Below are 24,308 nucleotides of genomic sequence, written 5' to 3'. Positions count from 1 at the left end.
CTTGCGTGGTGCAGGTGCCCTTTTGGCACATTTATTATTTTAAAAATGACATATAAGTACTGCCAGTCTTTCATAATGATTCCGTACTTATTCTCTGTACCATACGTTTTTAGTCATAATTCTGTGACCATGTTATAGACCATTCTTTGATTTAAATTCTGAGGAAGACACTCCTAGCAGTGTTGTAACCCGGTTAATACGTTAAAAATAGTGACCGAGAGCTGTTTTCTTTAAATTGTAACTATTCACAGTCTCTGAACATGCAGCCATGTGCAATATATAAATATATATATATTGGCGAATTTTGAGTAAAACCTACACATTTCTCTTGTCGTCGTGTTAAAATCTGCTTCTTTTGCCAAAACGCAGCGGAGTTTACACACTAACATGTGCAGATGCAATTGCGACAGAATTCTGAAACAGCCGTTTATTAAGCGAGGAACTGGGGAAAAGTAAGCTCAGTAGCTTATAAAAAGTCGTATGCGTGGTACAAAAATAAACGTGTAATGTCTCCACTTATGTTGTTCCAAACCTCATAACATTTATCGTTTCACGAGCTATCGATGGCCCGTAATAATTACATTCTTTCATTAAAAAAGTTTGTAGTTAGCGGAATAACACGAGAGATAATGAAGTTTTGCATAACAACCTTGATCGGCCGGACTGGCCGAGCGGTTCTAGGCGCTTCAGTCTGGAACCGCGTGACCGCTGCGGTCGAAGGTTCGAATCCTACCTCGGGCGTGAATGTGTGTGATTTCCTTAGGTTAGTGAGGTTTAATTAGTTCTAAGTTCTAGGGGACTGATGACCACAGCAGTTAAGTCCCATAGTGCTCAGAGCCATTTGAACCATAACAACCATACCCCAAAATGCCCTCCTCTTTGCATGTTATTATTTGACAAAATCTCATTTCGATATCTCAGAATGGCTTTAAGCACTTTGAGACTTAACATCTGAGGTCATCAGTCCCCTAGACTTGGAACTACGTAAATCTAACTAACCTAAGGACATCACACACGTCCATGCCCGAGGCAGGATTAGAACCTGCGGCCGTAGCAGCAGCGCGGTTCCGGACTGAAGGGCCTAGAACCGCTCGACCACAGCGGCTGGCTCGATATCTCAAACCGCTTATGAAATATGAAGAATGATGTAGATACTACACTCCGGCTTTATCGCTGCTGCGCGCGGTCGAAAATGACTGTGCTACATGAATCAGTTTTCTCGAGACTGATGACAGATAAAGACATCTAACCGAGTCTAAACAAAAATTCAATATATTCCTTACATTTTGTACACGGCAACATTTTATGTACACTACTGGCCATTAAATTGCTACACGACGACGATGACGTGCTACAGACGCGAAATTTAACCGACAGGAAGAAGATACTGTGATGTGCGCATGATTATTTTCATACAGGGTGTTTCAAAAATGACCGGTATATTTGAAACGGTAATAAAAACTAAACGAGCAGCGATGGAAATACACCGTTTGTTGCAATATGCTTGGGACAACAGTACATTTTCAGGCGGACAAACTTTCGAAATTACAGTAGTTTCAATTTTCAACAACAGATGGCGCTGCAAGTGATGTGAAAGATATAGAAGACAACGCAGTCTGTAGTTGCGCCATTCTGTACGTCGTCTTTCTGCTGTAAGCGTGTGCTGTTCACAAAGTGCAAGTGTGCTGTGGACTACATGGTTTATTCCTTAGAACAGAGGATTATTCTGGTGTTGGAATTCCACCGCCTAGAACACCGTGTTGTTGCAACAAGACGAAGTTTTCAACGGAGGTTTAATGTAACCAAAGGACCGAAAAACGATACAATAGAGGATCTGTTTGAAAAATTTCAACGGACTGGGAACGTGACGGATGAACGTGCTGGAAAGGTAGGACGACTGCGTACGGCAACCACAGAGGGCAACGCGCACCTAGTGCAGCAGGTGATCCGACAGCGGCCTCGGGTTTCCGTTCGCCGTGTTGCAGCTGCGGTAAAAATGACGCCAACGTCCACGTATCGTCTCATGTGCCGGAGTTTACACCTCTATCCATACAAAATTAAAACACGGCAACCCCTCACCGCCGCTACCATTGCTGCACGAGAGACATTCGCTAACGATATAATGCACAGGATTGATGACGGCGATATGCATGTGGGCAGCATTTGGTTTACTGACGAAGCTTATTTTTACCTGGACGGCTTTGTCAATAAACAGAACTGGCGCATATGGGGAACCGAAAAGCCCCATGTTGCAGTCCCATCGTCCCTGCATCCTCAAAAAGTATTGGTCTGGGCGGCCATTTCTTCCAAAGGAATCATTGGCCCATTTTTCAGATCCGAAACGATTACTGCATCACGCTATCTGGACATTCTTCGTGAATTTGTGGCGGTACAAACTGCCTTAGACGACACTCCGAACACTTCGTGGTTTATGCAAGATGGTGCCCGGCCACATCGCATGGCCGACGTCTTTAATTTCCTGAATGAATATTTCGATGATCGTGTGATTGCTTTGGGCTATCCGAAACATACAGGAGGCGGCGTGGATTGGCCTCCCTATTCGCCAGACATGAACCCCTGTGACTTCTTTCTGTGGGGACACTTGAAAGTCCAGGTGTACCGCCAGAATCCAGAAACAATTGAACAGCTGAAGCATTACATCTCATCTGCATGTGAAGCCATTCCGCCAGACACGTTGTCAAAGGTTTCGGGTAATTTCATTCAGAGACTACGCCATATTATAGCTACGCATGGTGGATATGTGGAAAATATCGTACTATAGAGTTTTCCAGACTGCAGCGCCATCTGTTGTTGACAATTGTAACTACTGTAATTTCGAAGGTTTGTCCGCCTGAAAATGTACTGTTGTCCCAAGCATATTGCAACAAACGGTGTATTTCTATCGCTGCTCGTTTAGTTTTTATTGCCTTTTCAAATATACCGGTCATTTTTGAAACGCCCTGTAGCATTCACACAAGGTTGGCACCTGTGGCGACACCTACAACGCGCTGACATGAGGAAAGTTTCCAACCGATTTCTCATAAACGAACAGCAGTTGACCGGCGCTGCCTGGTGAAACGTTGTTGTGGTGCCTAGCGCAAGGAGGAGAAATGCGTATCATCACGTTTCCGACTTAGATAAAGGTCGGATTGTAGCCTATCGCGAATGCGGTTTATCGTATCGCGACATTGCTGTTCGCCTTGGTCGACATCCAATGACTGTTAGCAGAATATGGAATCGGGGGGTTCAGGAGGGCAATACAGAACACCAGCTGGATCCCAACGACCTCGTATCACTAGCAGTCGAGATGACAGGCATTTTATCCGCACGGCTATGATGGATCGTGCAACCACGTCTCGATCCCTGAGTCAACAGATGGGGACGTTTGCAAGACAACAACCATTTGCACGAACAGTTCGACGACGTTTTCAGCAGCATGGACTATCAGCTCGGAGACCATGGCTGCGGTTATCCTTGACGCTGCATCACAGACAGGAGCGCCTGCGATGGTGTACTCGACACGAAACTGGGTGCACGAATGGCAAAACGTCATTTTCTTGGATGAAACCAGGTTCTGTTTACAGTATCATGATGGTCGCATCCGTGTTTGGCGGCCTCACGGTGAACGCACATTGGAAGCGGCGTGATGCTATGGGGTGCCATTGGTCACACGTCTCGGTCACCTCTTATTCGCATTGACGGCACTTTGAACAGTGGACGTTACATTTCAGATGTGTTACGACCCGTGGCTCTACCCTTCATTTTATCCCTGCGAAACCCTACATTTCAGCAGGATAATGCACGACCACACGTTGCAGGTCCTGTACGGGCCTTTCTGGATACAGAAAATGTTCGACTGCTGCCCTGGCCAGCACATTCTCCAGATCTCTCATCAATTGAAAACGTCTGGTCAATTGTGGCCGAGCAACTGGCTCGTCACAATACGCCAGTCACTACTCTTAATGAACTGTGGTATCGTGTTAAAGCTGCATGGGCATCTGTACCTGTACACGCTATCCAAGCTCTTTTTGACTCAATGCCCAGGCGTATCAAGTCCGTTCTTACAGCCAGAGGTGGTTTTTGTGGGTATTGATTTCTCAGGATCTATGTACCCAAATTGCGTGAAAATGTAATTACATGTCAGTTCTAGTATAATGTATTTGTGCAATGAATACCCGTTTATCATCTGCATTTCTTCTTGGTGTAGCAATTTTAATGGCCAGTAGTGTAATATGCACCAAACGTAAAATCATGGAGACTTCTATTTTTCATTGTAAACCTTTTGTAATTTAGCGCAGTGTCTCTCTTACATGCAAATATGACAAGAACTGTGACCATTAGAGAATGATGGACACATCAGCATGAAAGTGACATATAAAGCTACAAGTCACGCAAAAATGATTCTTTTTTACCGAATAGTTCGTGTAAAATCGTTTGAGAATGACTGAAGGGTGTGCGCCTCGGTTCTGTCATCGCCGACCAGCCGGAAGGGGGTAAACACAGTCGGTCTTTTCTGACGAACAAGCGAATGGCCTGGCCCAGCGCTTCTGAGGAAAAATTGTTACTGCGCATCGGCACCTGTATCCTGCATGGACGCTACTGCCTGGAAATGTTCTTGGTGGGAGACCTGGAGTGGGGTGCACTCAGCTTCGTGGGGCCAAGTGAGGTGCTGTTTGATAGAGAAGTGGCGTCTCCAAGGGCAGAACAGCCGACAACGACCGACAGGGAGGTTTGCTGACTCCACGCCCCTCCATACTGCGTCCAAAGGACGGCATTGGCAGAGGATGACACTGGGGACCCGATTGTAACCACTGGACCAGAACACGGAGATTTGCTCTGTTTTTTGTGAAAAGAAATAGGCCACGTCCGTATTCAGGCTTTCGAAAACTGCACTTAAGTATTGCATCTATACTTCAACGTGAAGATTTTAGTATTTGATTTGATCTCTATTGGCATTTATCTATCCAGAAATGGTAAATCATATGTGACATCATGTGAATGTCATTCTTCCTTCTTCCAGTGACAATGTAAAATATGTCACATGAAATAAATACATTATTATTAAAAGGATAGTTTGCTACTCACTATATAGAGGACACTTCGAGTCACAAACAGGCACAGCAAAAAGACTGCTGCATATCTGAATTTTCAGCCTAAAAGCCTTCTTCTAAAGTAATTCAGACACACACAGAGACAGGGGTCATGTGTGTGTGTGTGTGTGTCTGTGTGTGTGTGTGTGTGTGTGTGTGTGTGTGTGAGAGAGAGAGAGAGAGAGAGAGAGAGAGAGAGAGAAGGCGGGGAAAATGAGGGGGTGGGGGAGTTCTGAGCTGTGTTTGAATAAAACACCGGTAGCCGCCGATCCATAAATACAGGGTATCCGTGAAGTCCTGCTGTCATTTCAAAAAATCTTATATTGGAGACTTTTAGACATACAAAATGGCAGCAAGCACCATCAGTAGAAGGATACAAGATGAAAGATGATTTAGGCAAAATTTGTAGTTGGTGTAATGAATGGCAGCTAGCTCTGAATGCAGAAAAATGTAAGGTAACGCAGGTGAGTAGGAAAAATAAACTCGTGATGTTCGGATGCAGCAGTACTAGCTTTCTTGACACAGTCACATCAGTTAAATATCTGGGCGTGATGTTGTAAACCTAAATGAAACGGCACGAGCATGCGAGGATTGCGGTAGAAAAGACAAATGGTCGACTTCGGTTTATTGGAAAGTGCAACTTATTTACGAAGGAGACCGCATATTTGATATTAGTGCGACCTATTCTTGAGTGGTGCGCGAATAATTGGGATCCACACTAGGTCGAGTTAAAAGAAGACATCGAAGCAGCTCAGAGACGGCCTGCTGGATTTGTTACCGGTAGGTTCAAACGACATACAAACGTAATGGGCATACTTTGGGGACACAAATGGGAATCCCTGAACGATAGGCGACGTTCTTTTCGAGGAACACTACTTAGACAATTTAGAGAAGTGGTTTTTGAAAGTGAGTGCAGAGCGACTTTATTGCACCCAAAATACATTTCACGTAAGACCACGAATACAAGATACGAGAAATTAGGGCTCATACAGACGCATACAGATAGTTTTAACCTCACTCCATCTGCGAATGAAACAGGAAGGTGGTACAGGTTAGCCTCCGCCATACTGCCTACAGTGGCTTGTGGAGTGTATATGTAGATGTGAATGTGGATGTAGACGTCTTTATACAGTGTGATTCTCATTAACGTTTAAAAACACCCGTAGCGACGTAGACCATGCTGCGACAAGTAATTTAATGTAAGACACATGGGGCCGCAAATGTCGGGAAATCCCCCAAAAGCGGGTGACAAATGTAAAACATGTGACGTCACCGAATGACGTATATCGCAGCAGGTGCAGCAGTTCGGTTTGTCGAACCCACACTCGCCGCTGGGGAGCATTGCTACACATCGCTGCTCAATGGTGCCAGTTTCGAACGAAATTTGTAAATGTGATCTGTTGTAAAAGTAGAAGTTAAAAAATTACTGTCCTCGTTGTAAACAAGCAGAAACTGTTCTTATTTTGTGTTTCCTTCCTTTTGTCCCTTCATTTTTGTTTGGAGACATTATTTAGTATAGAAAACGTATGCCACTTACTGGTAATGACGAAATTCGGAAGCTTATACTCATTTACTTGTGATGAAATACGGTAGGTACTGTACTTTGCAATAAACCAACGGAGATTCACGCACGTAGCGACGGACCCACACCGACGTGAATAATTGATTTAGGTTGGGATGATCAGGTGCGACAAACCCATAGGCTCTACCGCTGCATGTGTGGCGAGGAACATCATATGGTGACGTCACTTGTTCAGCATTTGTCATCCAGTTAAAAGATATTTCCCGACATTTTCGGCTCCATGTGTCTTATATTAAATTCCCTGTCTTATCATCAAGGTTTTTAAACATTAAGAAGAATCACCCTACATAGGTAATTAGCCGTAATGAAACACGAATAAACAATTTTTTTCGGTCTTAGTCGCCCTTCATTACACTGAAGCGCCAAAGGAATTGGTATAGGCACGCGTATTCAAATACAGATATATGTAAACAGGTAGAATACGGCAAAGGGGTCGGCAACGACTATATAAGACAGCCAGTGTCCGGCGCAGTTGTTAGACCGGTTACTGCTGCTACAACGGCAGGTTATCAAGATTTAAGTGAGTTTGAACGTGGTGTTATACTCGGTGCACGAACGATGCGACACAGCATCTCCGAGGTAGCGATGAAGTGGGGATTTTCCCGTACGACCATTTCACAAGTGCACCGTGAACATCAGAAACCCGGTAAAACATCACATCTCAGACATCGCTGCGGCCGGAAAAATATCCTCAAAGAACGGGACCAAAGTCGAATGAAGAGAATCGTTCAACGTGACAGAAGTGCAACCCCTCCCCAAATAGGTGCAAATTTCAATGCTGGGCCATCGACAGGTGTCAACGTGCGAAACATTCAACGAGACATCATCGATATGGGCTTTCGGAGCCGAAGGCCCAGTCGTGTACACTTGATGACTGCACGACACAAAGCTTTACGCCTCGCCTGGGCCCGTCAACACCGACATTGGACTGTTGATGACTGGAAACATGTTGCCTGTTCGGACGAGTCTCGCGTCATATTGTATCGAGCGGATGGACGTGTACAGGTATGGAGACAACCTTCTGAATACATGGACCCTGCATGTCAACAGGGGACTGTTCAAGCCGGTGGAGGCTCTGTAATGGTGTGGAGCGCGTGCAGTTGGAGTGATATGGAACCCCTGATATGTCTAGGTACGACTCTCACAAGTGACATGTACGTAAGCATCCCGTCTGATCACCTGCACCCATTCATGTCCATTGTGCATTCCCACGGACCTGGGCTATTCGAACAGGACAATGCGACATCCCACACGTCCAGAACTGGTACAGAGTGACTCCAGGTACACTCTTCTGAAAACACTTCCGCTGGCCACCGAACTCCCCTAACATGAACGTTATTAAGCACATCTGGGATGCCTTGCAACGCGCTGTTTATATGAGATCTCTACCTTCTCGTACTCTTACAGATTTATGGCCAGCCTGCAGGATTCATGGTGTCAATTCACTCCAGCACTACTTCAGACATTAATAGAGTCCATGTACCGGCACTTCTGCATGCTCGCGGGGGCCCTACACGATATTAGACAGGTGTACCAGTTTCCTTGGCTCTCCAGTGTATTTCTGATTCTGTCACACATTTTCCCTAACTGCCATCTTACGATCTGTCATAGGACAAAAAGTATAAACATGAGATATAAAATTCTTTGCACATAACACAAAAATGTTTTTCGTAAGAAAAGAAAATAATGAGATGCACATTATTTCAATAGATCACAAATTAGAAGTACTCACAATTACGAGTAATAGGGTGCAAATACATTAATATAAATTAGTAACACACATTAGCGACATTGCATCGTGGTTTGTTGTAAGCCTTTAGTAGCTCACAAAGTTTTTTCTGTGATGTCAGAGTATCAATGTGTGCTCCACTCGTCACTTGTAGAATCCCAAGGATTCTAGAGTTCTGCCCTTTTATGGGTCGGCATTGCAGCATCGACAGTTATGATTGCTTCTTTGACCCGTTGTGAAAGGGTAGCAATGTTATCATCTGATATTTTGTATACACGATTCTTGAAGTCATCCCACTAAAAGTGGAGTGACGTCGGCAGAGCGCGGTGGCCATGCAATGGGACTATCGTGACTGATCGACCCGTCAGAAAATTTATCACTCAACACATATCACACGTTCAGATTCCAATGTAGGAGTACACCATCATGCTGGAAGATGACGATCGACTAAACCTCTTTGATCAGTGGTAACAGGAAATGTTTGAACATGTCTGGGTAAATACTTGCTATTATGGTTTTCTCTATGAAGAAAAATTGGCCTATCACTCTATCGTGCATTAGGCTTCATAAGACAAGCTTCGAACTGTCACGTATGTGGTCACATGAGCTCTTTGAGTTTTTGGGGCCCAAAATCCTGATGTGGCGATCACATGTCCAGCGGTGTAGAGTGTTGCCTCATCTGACCACAGACGCTTTTTCAGGTAGTCTGTGTCAGCAGCTATGAAGGCGAATATGGAACACGAGAATGTATATCGCAAAGGATGATCCTTAGGCTGCAATATTGGACCATTTGCAAATCGTATGCAAAAGGCGTAACCAGTTCTGATAAACTTTATGGACACCATTTAACAGAAATACGAATCTCAGCCGCAGTTGGGCATTGAATTAAATTCAATGACGACAAATGAACATGTGCTGGACCAGGGCTGGAACCTGAATTTTCCACTTTACGTGAGTGGGTACCTTAACAGCTTTGGCTATCTGGAAATGCTTCCCTTCCAATCAAAATTCTCAACTTACCGCACACTACACATGTAAACGTCCACCATCCGCTAACCACATTGCTTACAATTTGACCTGATTCCTTGCATCTGCACTGAAGGTGCGTATACACTGATGAGCTAAAGCATTATGATCATCTCCTTAACAGCTTGTTTGTCCGCGTTTAGAACGAAATACGTCACTGATTCTGGGTATAAGGGATCCGACAGTTTGTTGGTAGGTTCGTGGAGGTACGTGGCATTAGATGTCTACGCACAGGTCATGCAATTGGCGTAAATAATGGACCGCTGATTTTCATGCGCTCTGATGGCGCCCGATAGCGACCCAAATGGATTCCATAGGATTTACATCAGGCGAACTTTGTCTCCGAGACATCAATGTGAGCTCACTATAACGCTCCTCAAATCAATGTAGGACGGTTCGGGTTACGAGACACGGACCATTACACCGCTCAAAGATGACATCGCCGTCGGGGAAGATATCAAGCCTGAAGGGATTCAGATGGTTCGCAGCTGTCAGTGTCTTACTACCATAGGTCCATTCAAGCGCAAGAGAATGTTTCCCATAGCGTAATACTGCTCCCACCAGCCTGCGTCCGTGGCGCGCTGCGCTTTCCGAGCCGCGGTTCTCCTCGATGACGGCGTTTGTGGAGACGACCATCGATCTAGTGCAGCAAAAATGTGATTCACCCGAAGAGCAGACACCCCTCCATTCCTCAACGGTCGAATTCCGATAGTTCCGTGCCCACTGCAACCGTAATTTATCATGTCGTTGGGTCAATATATGACCGAGTAGGGGTGGTCTGCTGCGGAGCCCAGTTCGACAATGTACGATGAATAGTGTCCACCGAAACACTTGCACCATCATTTTGCTCTTTCAGAGATGCCACAGATCACCACCTATCCTACTTTACAGAGCAGAGAAGCCTCCGAACACCACGTTCTGTGAAAAGTCGTGGACGTCCAACGATTTAGCGCTTAGTGGTAGTTTCACTGTCCTTCTACCTCTTCCCGTAGGTGCTCAAGACAGTTGCACGTGACGATTCGACCAGCTTCGTCCTTTCGAGATACTCGTTCACAGACTGTGCGCAATAATAATCTGCCCGTTGTCAAAGCCACTTACCTCAATAGACTTGGCTTGTTTTGGGGAAGGAGACCAGACAGCGAGGTCATCGGTATCATCAGATTATGATTCAAATGGCTCTGAGCACTATGGGACTCAACTTCTGAGGTCATTAGGCCCTAGAACTTAGAACTAGTTAAATCTAACTAACCTAAGGACATCACACACATCCATGCCTGAGGCGGGATTCGAACCTGCGACCGTAGCGGTCTCGCGGTTCCAGACTGCAACGCCTTGAACCGCGCGGCCACTTCTGCCCGCTCGGATGAGGGAAGGACGGGGAAGGAAGTCGGCCGTGCCCTTTGAAAGGAACCATCCCGGCATTTGCCTGGAGCGATTTAGGGAAATTACGGAACACCTAAATCAGGATGGCCGGACACGGGATTGAACCGTCGTCCTCCCGAATGCGAGTCCAGTGTCTAACCACTGCGCCACCTCGCTCGGTTTACCTATTTGTGTTCCATACCTTCGCTAGGGGGCTCCCTCTTCCGTGTGTGCCCCGCTTACATACTTCTGTTAGCGCGTCATGTGCCCTCAGCGCCACCAACCGGCATCCAACGGTGCGGTGGGCAGTGGTCATGTTTTGGCTTATAATTTGTGTGGCATCTGCTCTGTCGGACATTTCTGTCAGAATAGGCAGCATACATGTAATACGTTTATGGTCACAGACAGTTGAGCTTGCTTCCTGCAGGTAGCATGATGAATTAGGATCTGACCTGAGGGTGTTGCGTAGTAATGCAGCTTGATCTCTGTCAACACAAGTCTGAGGCATAGAGGGACGTCCACTTTTAGAAAGGCCTTTGACACTACCTCTTCCTTATCTTATCTCTCAACAGATGGTGGGGAAATATAGGCTCTAGGTTCAAAAATGGTTCAAATGGCTCTGAGCACTATGGGACTTAACATCTGTGGTCATCAATTCCCTGTGACTTAGAACTACTTAAGCCTAACTAACCTAAGGACATTCACACAAGTCCATGACCGTAGCAGTCAGTCACCCGGTTCCGGACTGAACGCCTAGAGCCACACCGCCACCGCGGCCGGCACAGGCTCTAGGACATGGTCCGTTTTATTGTGGCAGACCTCTCTTCCAGCTACGAGAGGCAACACTCAACTATATACGAGCAATTGGCCAGGTGCGATTAGGAATCGCGCTCTGAGGCGAAGTTAGAATTATATGTTAATAGCTTCACTGCCAACGGGCGTTGATATATATCAGCGTGGACAGTCAAAAATGTGTGTCCCGACCAGGATTCGAACCAGGGATCTCTTGCTTACATGGCAGACGCTCTGACCATCTCTTTTTTTTTATTAAATCTCATTTTGCTCTAGATTGGTCGATGAATTTGTTCGTGGCGGTCGTCCGATGACAGCTGTTCAGGTTCTTCGTTGATCTGTTCACTCAGTTTTTTTTTCAGAGGGTAGCTAACCCTCTGACCGAACACGCTGAGCTACCGTGCCGGCTGACCATCTGAGCCACCTAGGGCACAGAGGATAGTGCGACTGCAGGGACTATCTCGCGCACGCCTCCCGCGAGACCCACATTCTCACCTTACATGTCCACATACTACATCCGTAGTGTCCCTACCCAGCACACTCATTAGCCATTGAAGACATTCTTACCAAGTCTCGTAAGAGTTCGGGTAATATGTGTCCATCCGCGAAGAAGATCATGGGCGGTATTGCCAGAACTATATACTTATATGGATATCGCGTCTGTTCTTTCGGACATGTCCGAAAGAACAGACACCATATCCATGTAAGTATATAGTTTTTACTGTGACATGTTTTCTTGGAATCCAGATTGGAGTCGGATGGAACTCTGAAATCCGTTGGGTACACGCAGGACACGGCTCCTCCGCATTTTGCTCTCATTATTCGTGGAGAACTCCTCAACCACATGTTCCCTAGACGATGGATCGATAGAGGTTAACCACATGTATGGGCTCCGAAGTCAACTGACTGTAACCCCTAGACATCTTCACGTGGGTTCAAATAAAGTACCATGTGTACAGAGTTAAAATCAGTTCCCTACGTCAGATACGTGATCGCGCTGAGGACTACCACACCTGATTAATGATTTCTAATGCTTCGTAAGTTCCCTTCTTCTACAGATATATGTTTTCGGTATTAAACATGTATCTCATGAAAATGAATCATTACTTGTAGGACACCCTGTATTTATTAGGCCTAATTTCCATGCAGCTTTGCACTTACTGGTGGCTTTCTCAATACTACTAAGACTGTGGGCCTTCTTGTCTTCCACAATGGCTTCTTCTTGTAAATGTCGGGTGACGAGGGCCTCCCATCGGGTAGACCGTTCACCGGGTGTAAGTCTTTCGATTTGACGCCACTTCGGCGACTTGCACAAAAATCTCCGACCCAGCCGGGAATCGAATCCGGGCCCTTAGGATTGACGTATGTCGCGCTGACCACTCAGCTACCGGGGACGAACAATTCCTACATTTAACATAGGTTAATCTGGCATGGTCAGTCTTTAAACAGACATACAGGATGTTCGATAAATCCCGTCACAGACTTCTAGGACTTGTCGAGGGAGTTTGCGTTCTACTACGGTTTCAGTTCAGATGTGTAGTGTGTCCACGTCTGTCGAGGGAAAGAAAAGACTCCGAGTTAGTTGTCCTGGTATGCAAAGGGTAGATGGGATGACGTAGGGTAGTGTGCAGAGTTTAATTTACGAGACTCCTGCAGAGACAGAGGAAGATCTGTTGGCACGTGTTGTGGCCGCTGCACTACAAGTTGAGGAGACACCAGGTGCGATGGGGAGAGCGTACCAGAACGTGCTTTGTAGGTACAGTGTCTGTAACAACGTTGACGGTCACCACATCGACCCGCTGTTCTATACGTACAGTATGCTGGGTTCTTTTTTGTTTTTCAATAATATAAATAGGTAATGTTTAGGTGTTAGTACAACCATTAAGTGATAAATGGATGTGTCGTTATGTTTTCTTTCGAAAGTTACCTAATAATAGTACTGTGTCACGCCTTATTCAGTTCCTCGAGCAGAAGTGAATGAATTAAACATCTGAACTGAAACCGTCGTAGAACGGAAACGGCAAGTTTCCAGACGTGGGTTCCTATTCAAAATATTACGTACTCACGCCCCTCTACAAGTCCTATAAATTTGTAACGGGAATTTCCGAGCGCCCTGCATGTATCATACAACAACATATCTTTGTTTTAACTAAACTGGAATCCATTGGGTACTGGTGGTGCGTAGCGACCACTGAATATTCAAAGCTAAAGAAGGTTAGCAGTCAGTAGCAGAAATGCATAACTTACTGAAGATCTAGATTTCGAGTATATCATAGTCATCACCGCTGCTCAAATAAAAAAAAAAAACAGATAGAATCAAGAAGAGGTACATAATATTTTTGTAAATCAGTTACCGAATCCATAGCGATAACAAATCATTACCAGAAGAGTCATTCTTGATTCCTTCTGTTTTGGTATTTTAGCTGTGACGATGACAATGTTATACGCGATACCTAGATCTTCAATAAATTACGGATTTTTCGCGACTGTCTGCTGTCCTTTTTTTACATTTGAATAACTTTGTTTTACAAATCAGTCTGTTTGGAACCTTAGATCTGAAGTTTTTGTCAATTACTTTGCCACTCTTCACGGAAATAGCATCATTGCATTGTGTCAAAAATGCTTTAAAAACCAATCAAATATTATCTTTCCTGGCCAAGCATTACTTCAATAATTATAATGTGTGTCACCATGACACCAGCCTAAACAATCTCTCACAGCAAGAGAATTACAAAACCTGACAATTTGATCATCAGTGACAGTTCTGGTGATCACAGCTTTTGGAGCAAGCCTACTTACATTACACTTATCAAGAGGGAGCCAAACTGTGTCGCTTGAAGAAATAATAAGTAGTTTATCGTTTCTCTCTAAATGCAGAAGTAGCAAATTGTAAGATCAAAACTCTTCAACCGAATACATTGAACATTTTCGTGATGGGCTATCAAATCTTTCACACTACTTGTCTTATTGGCGTCTAGCTCTTGTTACCTTCGACTAAAAAATCATTCAAATGGACAGGAGGCACTGTTTTCCATGTATCCACAATACCCCACACGGCTTTTTCCACTATGGCTCTCTCCCCTCCTTTTGGTGGTTCTGTTGTTACTATTGGTGCGGCTGCTACTGTCATTGGAGATACTTCTGTTACAATTTGTAGTGGTAAAACTACAGTAGCTGGTGACACTTCTGTTACTGTTATTTGTGCTGCAGATGTTGTCGCTAGAATGGGTACAGATGCTGCCAGTTTTGTTAGACCTACAATTCCTGCTGATCCTACCGGTGATAGAGGAGTCATTGGCGATACTTCTGCTACAAATGTTGATGTTTCTGCTGCTCTCATTGCTAGTTCTTATGCTGTTGTTGCTGCTTTTACTGTGCTTGTTCCAGTTTCTGTTTTTGCTGATTTTGCTAATATTCTTGATGCTGCTGATGGCGCTAACACTATCTCTGAATCTCAAAGTCGCAACTTGACTTCTCGAGGTGGTAACTAAAATTTTGACTGCCCCTCGTAAGAGGCTGGTACGTGAACAACAGAAGGATAGAATTCTACATCCACATCTACATGTTTACTCTCCAATTCACACTTAAGTGTCTGGCAGAGGGTTCTTCGAACTACCTTCAGAATATTTCTCCACCGTTACACTCTCTAACAGCGCGTGGGAAAAATGAACACTTAAATCTTTCTGTATAAGCTCTGATTGCTTTTAATTTATTATGATGCTCATTTCTTCCTATCTAGGCCGGCAATAGTAACAGTGTTCACGTTCAGAGTTGGTAACTGAAATTTCGCAAAAAGATCTCGCCGCAATGAAAAACGTCTGTGTTTAGTGATTGCCATCCCAGCTCGCTTATCATTTCCGTGACGCTCTCTCCCCTATTTCGCGATAATACAAAACCAGCTGCCCTTCTTTGTCCTCCGTCAGTCTAGTAAGGATGCCGTACAGTACAGCAATACTCTAGCAGAGGAGGATTATGCGTAGTGTAGGTAGTCTTTTTAGTACACCTGTTGCATCTCCTAAGTGTTTTGCCAGTAAACGTAGTCTTTGATTTGACTTTCCCACAATATTATTTATGTGATCGGTGCAACTTATCTTGTTCGTAATTGTAATTCCAAGGTATTTATTTCCCCAAGTGGATGAGCTCACACGATCCCTTATTGAGAGACAATTCCGATATCGTGTCTAAGTAGTTTTGCAATTGGTTATGATCTTCTGATGACACTACTAGGTGGTAAATGATACCAGGTGTACCGGTATGAAATGAACGTTAAGATACAAATGTGTCGATAGGGAACATTTTTTGTGACCGAGCCTTAATTTTTTTTTGTTTGGTTGGTATGACATCTGTCAAAGATATTTAGTATACATCAAGTCATGGGACAAACAACATCATATGTTTTCATCGTGTTAACAATGTCGAATTTTGCGCCAGAAACATGATTTGCAGAAAGCATTAATTTTTTGTTTTCATTTGAAAAAAAGTGCTGCAGAGTGGCATAGAATGCTTGACGAGGCATATGGTGATCATGCTCTATCAGAAGCAACATGCAAAAGATGGTTTCAACGGTTCAGAAATAATGATTTTGATGTAAGAAATAAAGAACGTGGAAGATCACCAAAAAAGTTCGAAGAAGCCGAATTGCAAGCAATATTGGGTGAAGATGATACTTTGAGTCAGAAGCAAAAGGCAGCAATGCTAAATGTTGCACAACAAACAATTTCTGACCATTTGAAAGCTATGGGAAAGATCCAAAAGTGTGGAAAATGGGTGCCACATGAATTGAATGAAAGTCAGATGGAAAACCGAAAAACCATTTGTCAAATTTTGCTTCAAAGACATGAAAGAAAATCAGTTTTGCATCGAATTGTTACTGGCGATGAAAAATGGATTTAGTTTAAGAATCCTGAACGGGAAAAATCATGGGTTAATCCGAGACAACCATCAACATCGACTGCATAACCAGATCGATTCGGCAAGAAGACTATGCTCTGTGTTTGGTGGGATCAGAAAGGTGTGGTGTATCATGAGCTTCTAAAACCCGGTGAAACTGTGAATACTAATCGCTACAGACAACAAATGATCAATCTGAACTATGCATTGATCGAAAAAAGACCAGAATGGGCCAGAAGACATAGGAAAGTAATATTTTTACACGACAACGCACCTGCACACAAAACAAACCTGGTTCGGGATACAATCAAAACACTTGGGTGGGAGCTGCTACCCCACCTGCAGTATTCAGCAGACTTGGCCCCTTCCGACTACCATTTGTTTTAATCAATGGGACACGCATTGGCTGAGGAACACTTCGATTCCAACGAAGAAGTCGAAAATTGGGTGTCTGATTGGTTTGCTTCAAAAGACGAACATTTCTATTGGTGTGGTGTCCAGAAATTACCAGAAAGGTGGTAAAAATGTATAGAAAGCAATGGTCAGTACTTTGAATAAAATGTTTTACTTTTCAATCCAAAATTAGTGCTTCATAAAAAAAAACGCTCATTTCATACCGGTACACCTGGTAGCATCATCTGAAAACAACCCAAGAGAGCTACTCAGATTATCTCCTAAATCGTTTATGTAGATTAGGAACAGCAGAGTGCCTATAACTCTTCCTTAAAGAAAGCCGGATATCACTTCTCTTTCACTCTATGACCTCCCGTCGATTACTACGTACTGTGACTTTTCTGACAGGGAATCGCGAATCCAGTCGCACAGCTGAAGCGATACAGTACACGCACGCAAATTGATTTCTCTCGAAAGTGGAAAAGACGAGGAAAGCCAGTCGCAAAAAAAGAAACAAACCCAAAAAAAGGTGGACGATGAAGAAGGGATAACACTATTTGGAGGTAACTCGAATACGTTCGCAGGTTGCGCATCTGACAACGTGAGGCGCTCGTACCCAAGTATCGGAGCCGCCGCTTAGCGCCCACAACTGCCAAATTCCATTATACCTTAAGGAGCGGCAAACCAGCCTCGGCTCACTCCGTCTTCATCCCGTTAGCGAGAGCGACGCCGTCACTTTGGTTAACGGCCTTAATGGATTCCATTAGCATTTAAACGGGACCAGGATTCGTGGGCTGAAAATCCATCGCATTACCGCGTCTGCCTACGCATCGGCAAAAGTTCGTGAAACATAGAGGCTACCGGATTTATTAACCTCTGTCGACTAGAATTTTATCCGTTTGCCTTGTGGCAGTCATAATGTTACATGCCTTCACCTAGGATCGATGTAAGTCTCTACTTCCTGAAATTGTCACATTCCGACAGTAATCACACTCTGTTGTCTTGAAACGTTTGTGACACTTGGCTTTATGTGAACGTACTCGGTACTGGTTGGTGTCCACAAGGGTCAGTCACACCAATTTATTTATTTACTAGCTTATTGTCCGCAGCTTCTCTCGTGACTGTACGATCTGCAAATGCTTTTGCTTTTTTGTTTTTCGAACTTTTACGTTGTTCACAAATTGCAACATCGTCTAAAATTTTCATGCTAATTAAGACGATAGAAACATGGTCTTTTCCGAAAGTACTTCTGACCAAAAAGTGATTCTGATAGCTGGAGAAGGAGGCCTTCCTTAATCATGCCTTTAGAGTTCTTGTGGTGATATTTCCATAGAAACTTTTATTCCCTAACATAAATTTCTTTTAAAGTCAAATACCAATTTTCGTAGATTTTAGCTTCAGAAGTATTTTAATATAAAAAAATTCGTAAAAATTTTCATCCTCTGAGGGGCTGAATTTCCAAAAATGCTGAAACACGTATTTTTTAATTTCTAACGAAGAAGTCAATGTTCATAGTCATAGCTTTTAAAATGATTTTGTAGTTATTTAATAATAATTTGTTTTCAAAAAGCTTTCACTCACTATTTCACCCCCTTAGGAGTGGAATTTCCAAAATAGCTGAAACTTGTACTTTTTTTTGGTTTATGGTCGAGAAACCAATGCCAATTTTCGTAGCTATAACTTCAAAATTACCTTAATGGCAACATATTTTCAAAAGCTTTTCTTCCCGTATTTCACCACTTTAGGAGTGGAATTTCAAAAATCCCTTCTTACACGACATCTACAGTATAAGATCAACACCCTCATCAAACCAGCTGTTTAGGCTGGGCAATGAAGGGTCAGTCAGTCAGTCGGGACATCGCCTTGTATAAGCAACTATCCCCGAACGAGTTGCAGGTTGTCTACATAACGAATTCCAACAAAATTTTGATTTTTAGTATTTCTTGTAATTATTGGACGAAATTAAAATCGTAAAATGATGTCATAAACAATTAATTAAGAGGTATACTCCCATTTTAAAGGTTAACAAACAATAAGACAAATATTACAATCACAAACAGTATTTCTCTTGGGAGCGTAACTGACGGCACGCAAACACCCGTACTTTACCCACCCAGTACTTGAGAATGAGTGCACTTAGCGACATATTTACACATAAATTCAAACCTTTCCGAAACTTTTTCTCTCTGACGCCCCCCACAAAATTATGAAAGGTAAAAAGTTTATCGCTTACTCACTTTCACTTCCCATACAGTAAATCTACAGTATCAGACATGACGTTTCAGTTTATTGCTATTTTACTACAGGCTCTATTCACAACACAGCTTGCAGAGAATATTCATACATGCCACGGAATTTACCACCAAAATTTTGTCATTTCCCCTCACAGCTCAGGAGATATAACGTCATAGACATTTGTATACGTGAAAAACTAGCTTCTGCTCAAAATTGCGCGCAATGTAACTCCAACATCGAGCATGACGTTTTAATTTATTATTTCTATACTGCTACATCTGTTCGCGACACACTTTACAGACAGTATCGACGTATATCACTAAATTTACCTGCGAAATTATATCGTTATACGACACAGAGTTCAGGACACATGCCGCCATAAACAGGGAAATGCGTGAAAAGCTATCTTCCACTTAAAAATGGAGCGCATCTGTTGGCGACACACTTTACAGACAGTATCGACGTATATCACTAAATTTACCTGCGAAATTATATCGTTATACGACACAGAGTTCAGGACACATGCCGCCATAAACAGGGAAATGCGTGAAAAGCTATCTTCCACTTAAAATGGAGCGCAAATTGGGCAGATTATATTCGTCGTGTGTTTCATACTGAGAGCACTTACCTACTTCCGGCAAACTTCAAGCGCAATTTAAAACCTTTTCCAAACTTCTTTTCGCTTACATGCCTAATGTCAAGTACACTCTTAGACAAAAAAAAAGGGAGGCCACGTGCGAGGAGAACAAGTACACTGAGGGTTCTATACAAAATTTTATATACACACAGTTCACCCATTCTCCGACTTTTGCTTCTTATCAACGTTGATAGTGGCAAGACATCGGCTGCAGGGATTCAAAGATTTTCGAGAATATTTTAATTTCAAGTTTGAGGTCGGGTAACAAATAATAATATTTTTTTCCTTTGGTTGTAGTGTGAAACTTCTTCTTGTTAAATTTCATGATTCTAGACCAAGGGGGAAGCACTCTACGGATTTTGATGAGTGAGTTTGCAAGTACTAAAACATACGACATAAATAACTGTATCTTTTGATTGCCTTGACTTCGAATCTAACATGAGTAGTAAGGTAATGGGGCTCTCACCCCATTCTGCATTATTGCCAAATTTATTCAAGATGGTGGATCCAAGATGGTGTCAGGTAACAAATACGTCACAAACAGTTGCTGTGTGGGTTTTTTAACAACATTCTACTGTATGTCTATTGAGGTAGCAGTAATATATGCAAGTTGACTGCTGTCTTTGATGCTTTCGTGGAAAAGAGAACCATCTAACTCTAAACTGACTTGCATCTTCATTAAAGGATGACAGAAAGTGGATGAAGTAATCAGTTGAGATATGGTTGTAACGAGGTATGATTTAATAGTAGACTGATGACCCATTCTAAGGACAGGGAGTTGTTGCTGCAGGTCATTTGTCGGGCATTTAATCTTTTTTTTCGTTGCTCTCTCAAGATGTATCAGGTGTGTGGCGTAACCGGTGTTCGACTCTTATACAACGGCGTGTTCTGTGTGTGACTTAGAACACTATCTACCTGTAATCGTTAACAGAAAACCTCTCCATAGCATCCATACCACACTCACTAGATGATTTCCATCTCAAGTGTGATGACACATATCCATCGATGGAAAAACTGTTTCGCTGCCCTCCTCTAGACGATCGAAGATTTGTGCGACGTACTCCATAGGCCGGGAGCTTCAAGTTCAGGATTTGACGATCTAACGTGCCTATTGAACAGACTTTGGTACGCTGTGCCTCAAGAGAACCTCCAATAGGCAAATCAGTCAATGGCTAGCCGACTGCTTGTATAAGGCCGGAGGTGAACCAACGTGCTATTGACTTGCTCAGTTCGTGAATCTCTTTCTCTTTCACAGATCATACATTTTTTCTGAAGCTGTAGTCATTTGTTTGAACATGTAAATCACATCTTTCGATTTACGTCCCATTTGGATAATTCGTTCGTGGTGGGTCGTATTTTTTTTCTTGGAATGTAGTTAACACATTAACTCGTTCGTAAAAGCACTGAGACGTCTGAAGCTGTTCTATGCAGGGGAGTTCGGTTCTTTAAAGAATAGGAGGTTTTCTGGCCAACTAGGAAAAAATAAAGCTCAGACTTTGGGACTGGGAGGTGGTGATAGTCCTCCTGCACTTATTCACAAATTGCGACACAATTTTCCGAACGATTGATGATTTGCTGAAGACTCAGTTGTAGAAGCTTGCATTTGCACTGCTCAGCAAAGCTCCAACCACCAAAGGTCGTCCTCATCATCATGAAACTTCCTGGCAAATTAAAACTGTGTGCCGGACCGAGAGTCGAACTCGGCACTTCTGCCTTTCGTGGGCAAGTGCTCTATCAAGTGAGCTACCCAGACACTGCTCACGACTCTTCCTCACAGCTTTACTGCCGCCAGCGCCCCATTGTCCTACTTTCAAGCTTCCCAGAAGTTATTCTGCGAAACTTGTGGGGCTAACTGTTCTGGAAGAAAGGATATTTCGTAACCATGGTTTAGCCACACCCTGGGGGATGTCTCCAGAATGAACTTTCACTCTGCAGCGGAATGTGCGCTTATGTAAAACTTTGTTGAGCTTCTGTCTACAATATTAGACAAATAAGGCTATAAACCTTTACAAGTACTGAAGTATGAACAATTGTTTTTGTATAGCTCCAGTCCATCCAAAACACACTCTATTTGTGTGTCAAAATTAATCACACGGAGCACCTATAAGCCCAGACAATTTTCATGAAAATTCCATGTTTAATGACCTGGTGAAAGAAAAATAATGCCACTTTTGCAGTACTTGTCTATATTACTTTAAGTAGCAACATAAACGCTATGTTCAGATATCAAGCGCATATCGTTTTAGAGTTAGATGTACTCATAGATGTCCTTGCACTGTTTGTGCTTAATAAGCACTAGCTTTGTTCATACAAAATATTTATCGGTAGTGGCATATCTGAGAAAACGATGTCAACGTTATTCAACAAATATTTCGAAATGACAAAGGACAAAGGCTAATTTAGAACTGCGTCCCATGTCGTTCTTTTGAATGACAACGAGATGTATGAGTAAAGCATAAGTGAAATAATCCACTAACAATTTTCTAGTGAGCCTGTCGGCGTCCGAATCATACAAGATTTTTGAAATGATACAACAGAACAATCAATGTTCTCTGAACTATTCCTGACACAATCTTTTACTTCTCCACAATATGTAACATTCGATGTAATAAGCTGATAGCACAGAATCGAAAATTATTTTCTTTTGTACTCTAGTGACACTTCCGCTGTGTTGAAGTTAAGCAAGATACGAAGTCTGAAAATATTTGAATGGCACAATTAGACAGCTTGTGTTCGACATCCATTTTAAATAGAAATCACTGAATGCACGTGAGAAATATACGACGTCAGCAAATAACCCATTGACAAAAGTTCAAGAATATCCATTGTTTCATGAGACAGCAGTTTAACCAATTTCAAATAAATTTTTTCAAACGGTGTACTGATACTTTTCACAACAGGTTTATTATCAGCTAATCACTAGCACAGAGGAACGGGAGAGGGGAAATAGGGGGGGGGGGAGAAAAGAATGGAAGGACGAGAGCCGGGAGGAAATTTGTAACACTGAACTTGTTACGACTGTATGAGTTATCGTTTTTACTATTGCCACTCACAATGTTACTGTAGCAACGAGTCAGTACTTACACACTGGGCGTTCCTCTCCAATGTGTCTGCACATTTCTTTAGTAAATCAAGAACAACCAACATTAATTAATATATTTGTTGCAGGTACAATGGCACCTGCCTATAAACTTATTTACTTCAATGCCCGAGGGAAAGCAGAACACATACGCTTCATTTTCGCCTATGCCGGAGTGGACTATGTGGATGAACGAATTCCCAAAGAAAAATGGTCACATTACAAATCAAGTAAGTTGATAAATTCATTAAAGATGTTGTTTTGAAAATTTTTGTGTCATTTGGTACTGCATAACAGAACATGGCTATTTTTGCAGCTTTTTCTGTGACAATGTAACATGTTGGTTTTAAAGCAGTTTACTTGAAAAAATCGTTCGACTACAAAAGCTATCCTTTTTAACTGACGTTTTATAATATGATATTTATTTATTTATTTTCGCCTCCGATCACTGTGAAAAAATATATGCGACTCGAATTTCAATACTTGACATAATTCATCATGGAAAATGTGCATTGTTATTTATTAAATAAAATATTTATAAAAGTAAAAATTTTTGATGCCCATCCGCAATTTTCCAATCGGAGTTAAAGTTCGTTAACTAGTTTCAGTTACTATCTACAACCATCTTTAGATCTGTAATACATACCGCAAACATAGCCTAAGTAAATTACGTACATCAAGTGGAATACAAAAACAACGTACAAAACATGAGCAAAAATAATGGGGAGCTAATTCTACATGTAAAATTGAACATTTGTCAAAGTCATTTAATAGTGTAGTATAAACTATGTTAATGCTTATCAGGTAACACACTGCTCAAAATATGAAAAGTCGGTGAATAAGCATTGGAAAGCGTCGGTAATTGTAGTCATGCAACGATATGCATTCGTAAGTACCAAAACAATAACAGTACGTAGCTGAAAACACCACAGGGAGCAAGACCGGCTGTAGACCTGTCGAAAGAATTATAGACCAGAAATATCAAAAAGCTTACTCTACATCCAAATGGATTTTAAGATATAAAGATAATAATAGCATAAAGTTAAGATTACGAGGCAGAGATCTGTATTACGTCCTGAACTGGCAACATGCCGTTTGTAGGAAGCACATCCTATGTGACCTGGCGTTAAATCATGAATGAAATCCTAGAAGCTTCCCTGTCTTCAGTCCCCTGTTACTTTTATGGTTTTAAAATTAGTTGGACTTAGGCACAAGCTTCTTGGATTTTAGTGCCAGTTGCCAGTTCAGGACATAATAAAGATCGCTGCCTCGTAACCTTAACTTTATGCCATTATTATCTTTATAATTTAAAATCCATTTGGATGTAGTGTAAGCTTTTTGAGATTTCTCGTCTACAATTCCTTCGATATGTCTACAACTCATCTTGCTCACCGTGGTGTTTTCAACTACGTACTGTTATGGTTTGGGTACTTACGAATGCATGTTGTAGCATGACTACAGTTAACAATGCTTTCCAATGCTTCTGCACCGCC

General features: G+C 42.6%; 1 protein-coding gene across 2 annotated transcripts in view; it reads left to right on the top strand.

Moving 5' to 3' along the window:
- The window catches only part of LOC126336700 (glutathione S-transferase-like), a 286,668-nt gene that overhangs the window by 200,460 nt on the left and 61,900 nt on the right, over positions 1-24,308 (top strand). For both annotated transcript variants that reach the window (XM_050000656.1, XM_050000655.1), the window contains one exon: positions 22,905-23,045. In XM_050000656.1, coding sequence (XP_049856613.1) covers positions 22,910-23,045 — 136 coding nt within the window. In that variant the 5' untranslated portion in view covers positions 22,905-22,909. The remainder of the gene's footprint in view (positions 1-22,904; positions 23,046-24,308) is intronic.

Source organism: Schistocerca gregaria, chromosome 2 (assembly GCF_023897955.1).
Source record: "Schistocerca gregaria isolate iqSchGreg1 chromosome 2, iqSchGreg1.2, whole genome shotgun sequence".
NCBI classification, from domain to species: domain Eukaryota; kingdom Metazoa; phylum Arthropoda; class Insecta; order Orthoptera; family Acrididae; genus Schistocerca; species Schistocerca gregaria.
The sequence above is the reverse complement of the archived record's forward strand: the minus strand, read 5'-3'. Positions and strand labels throughout refer to the sequence as shown.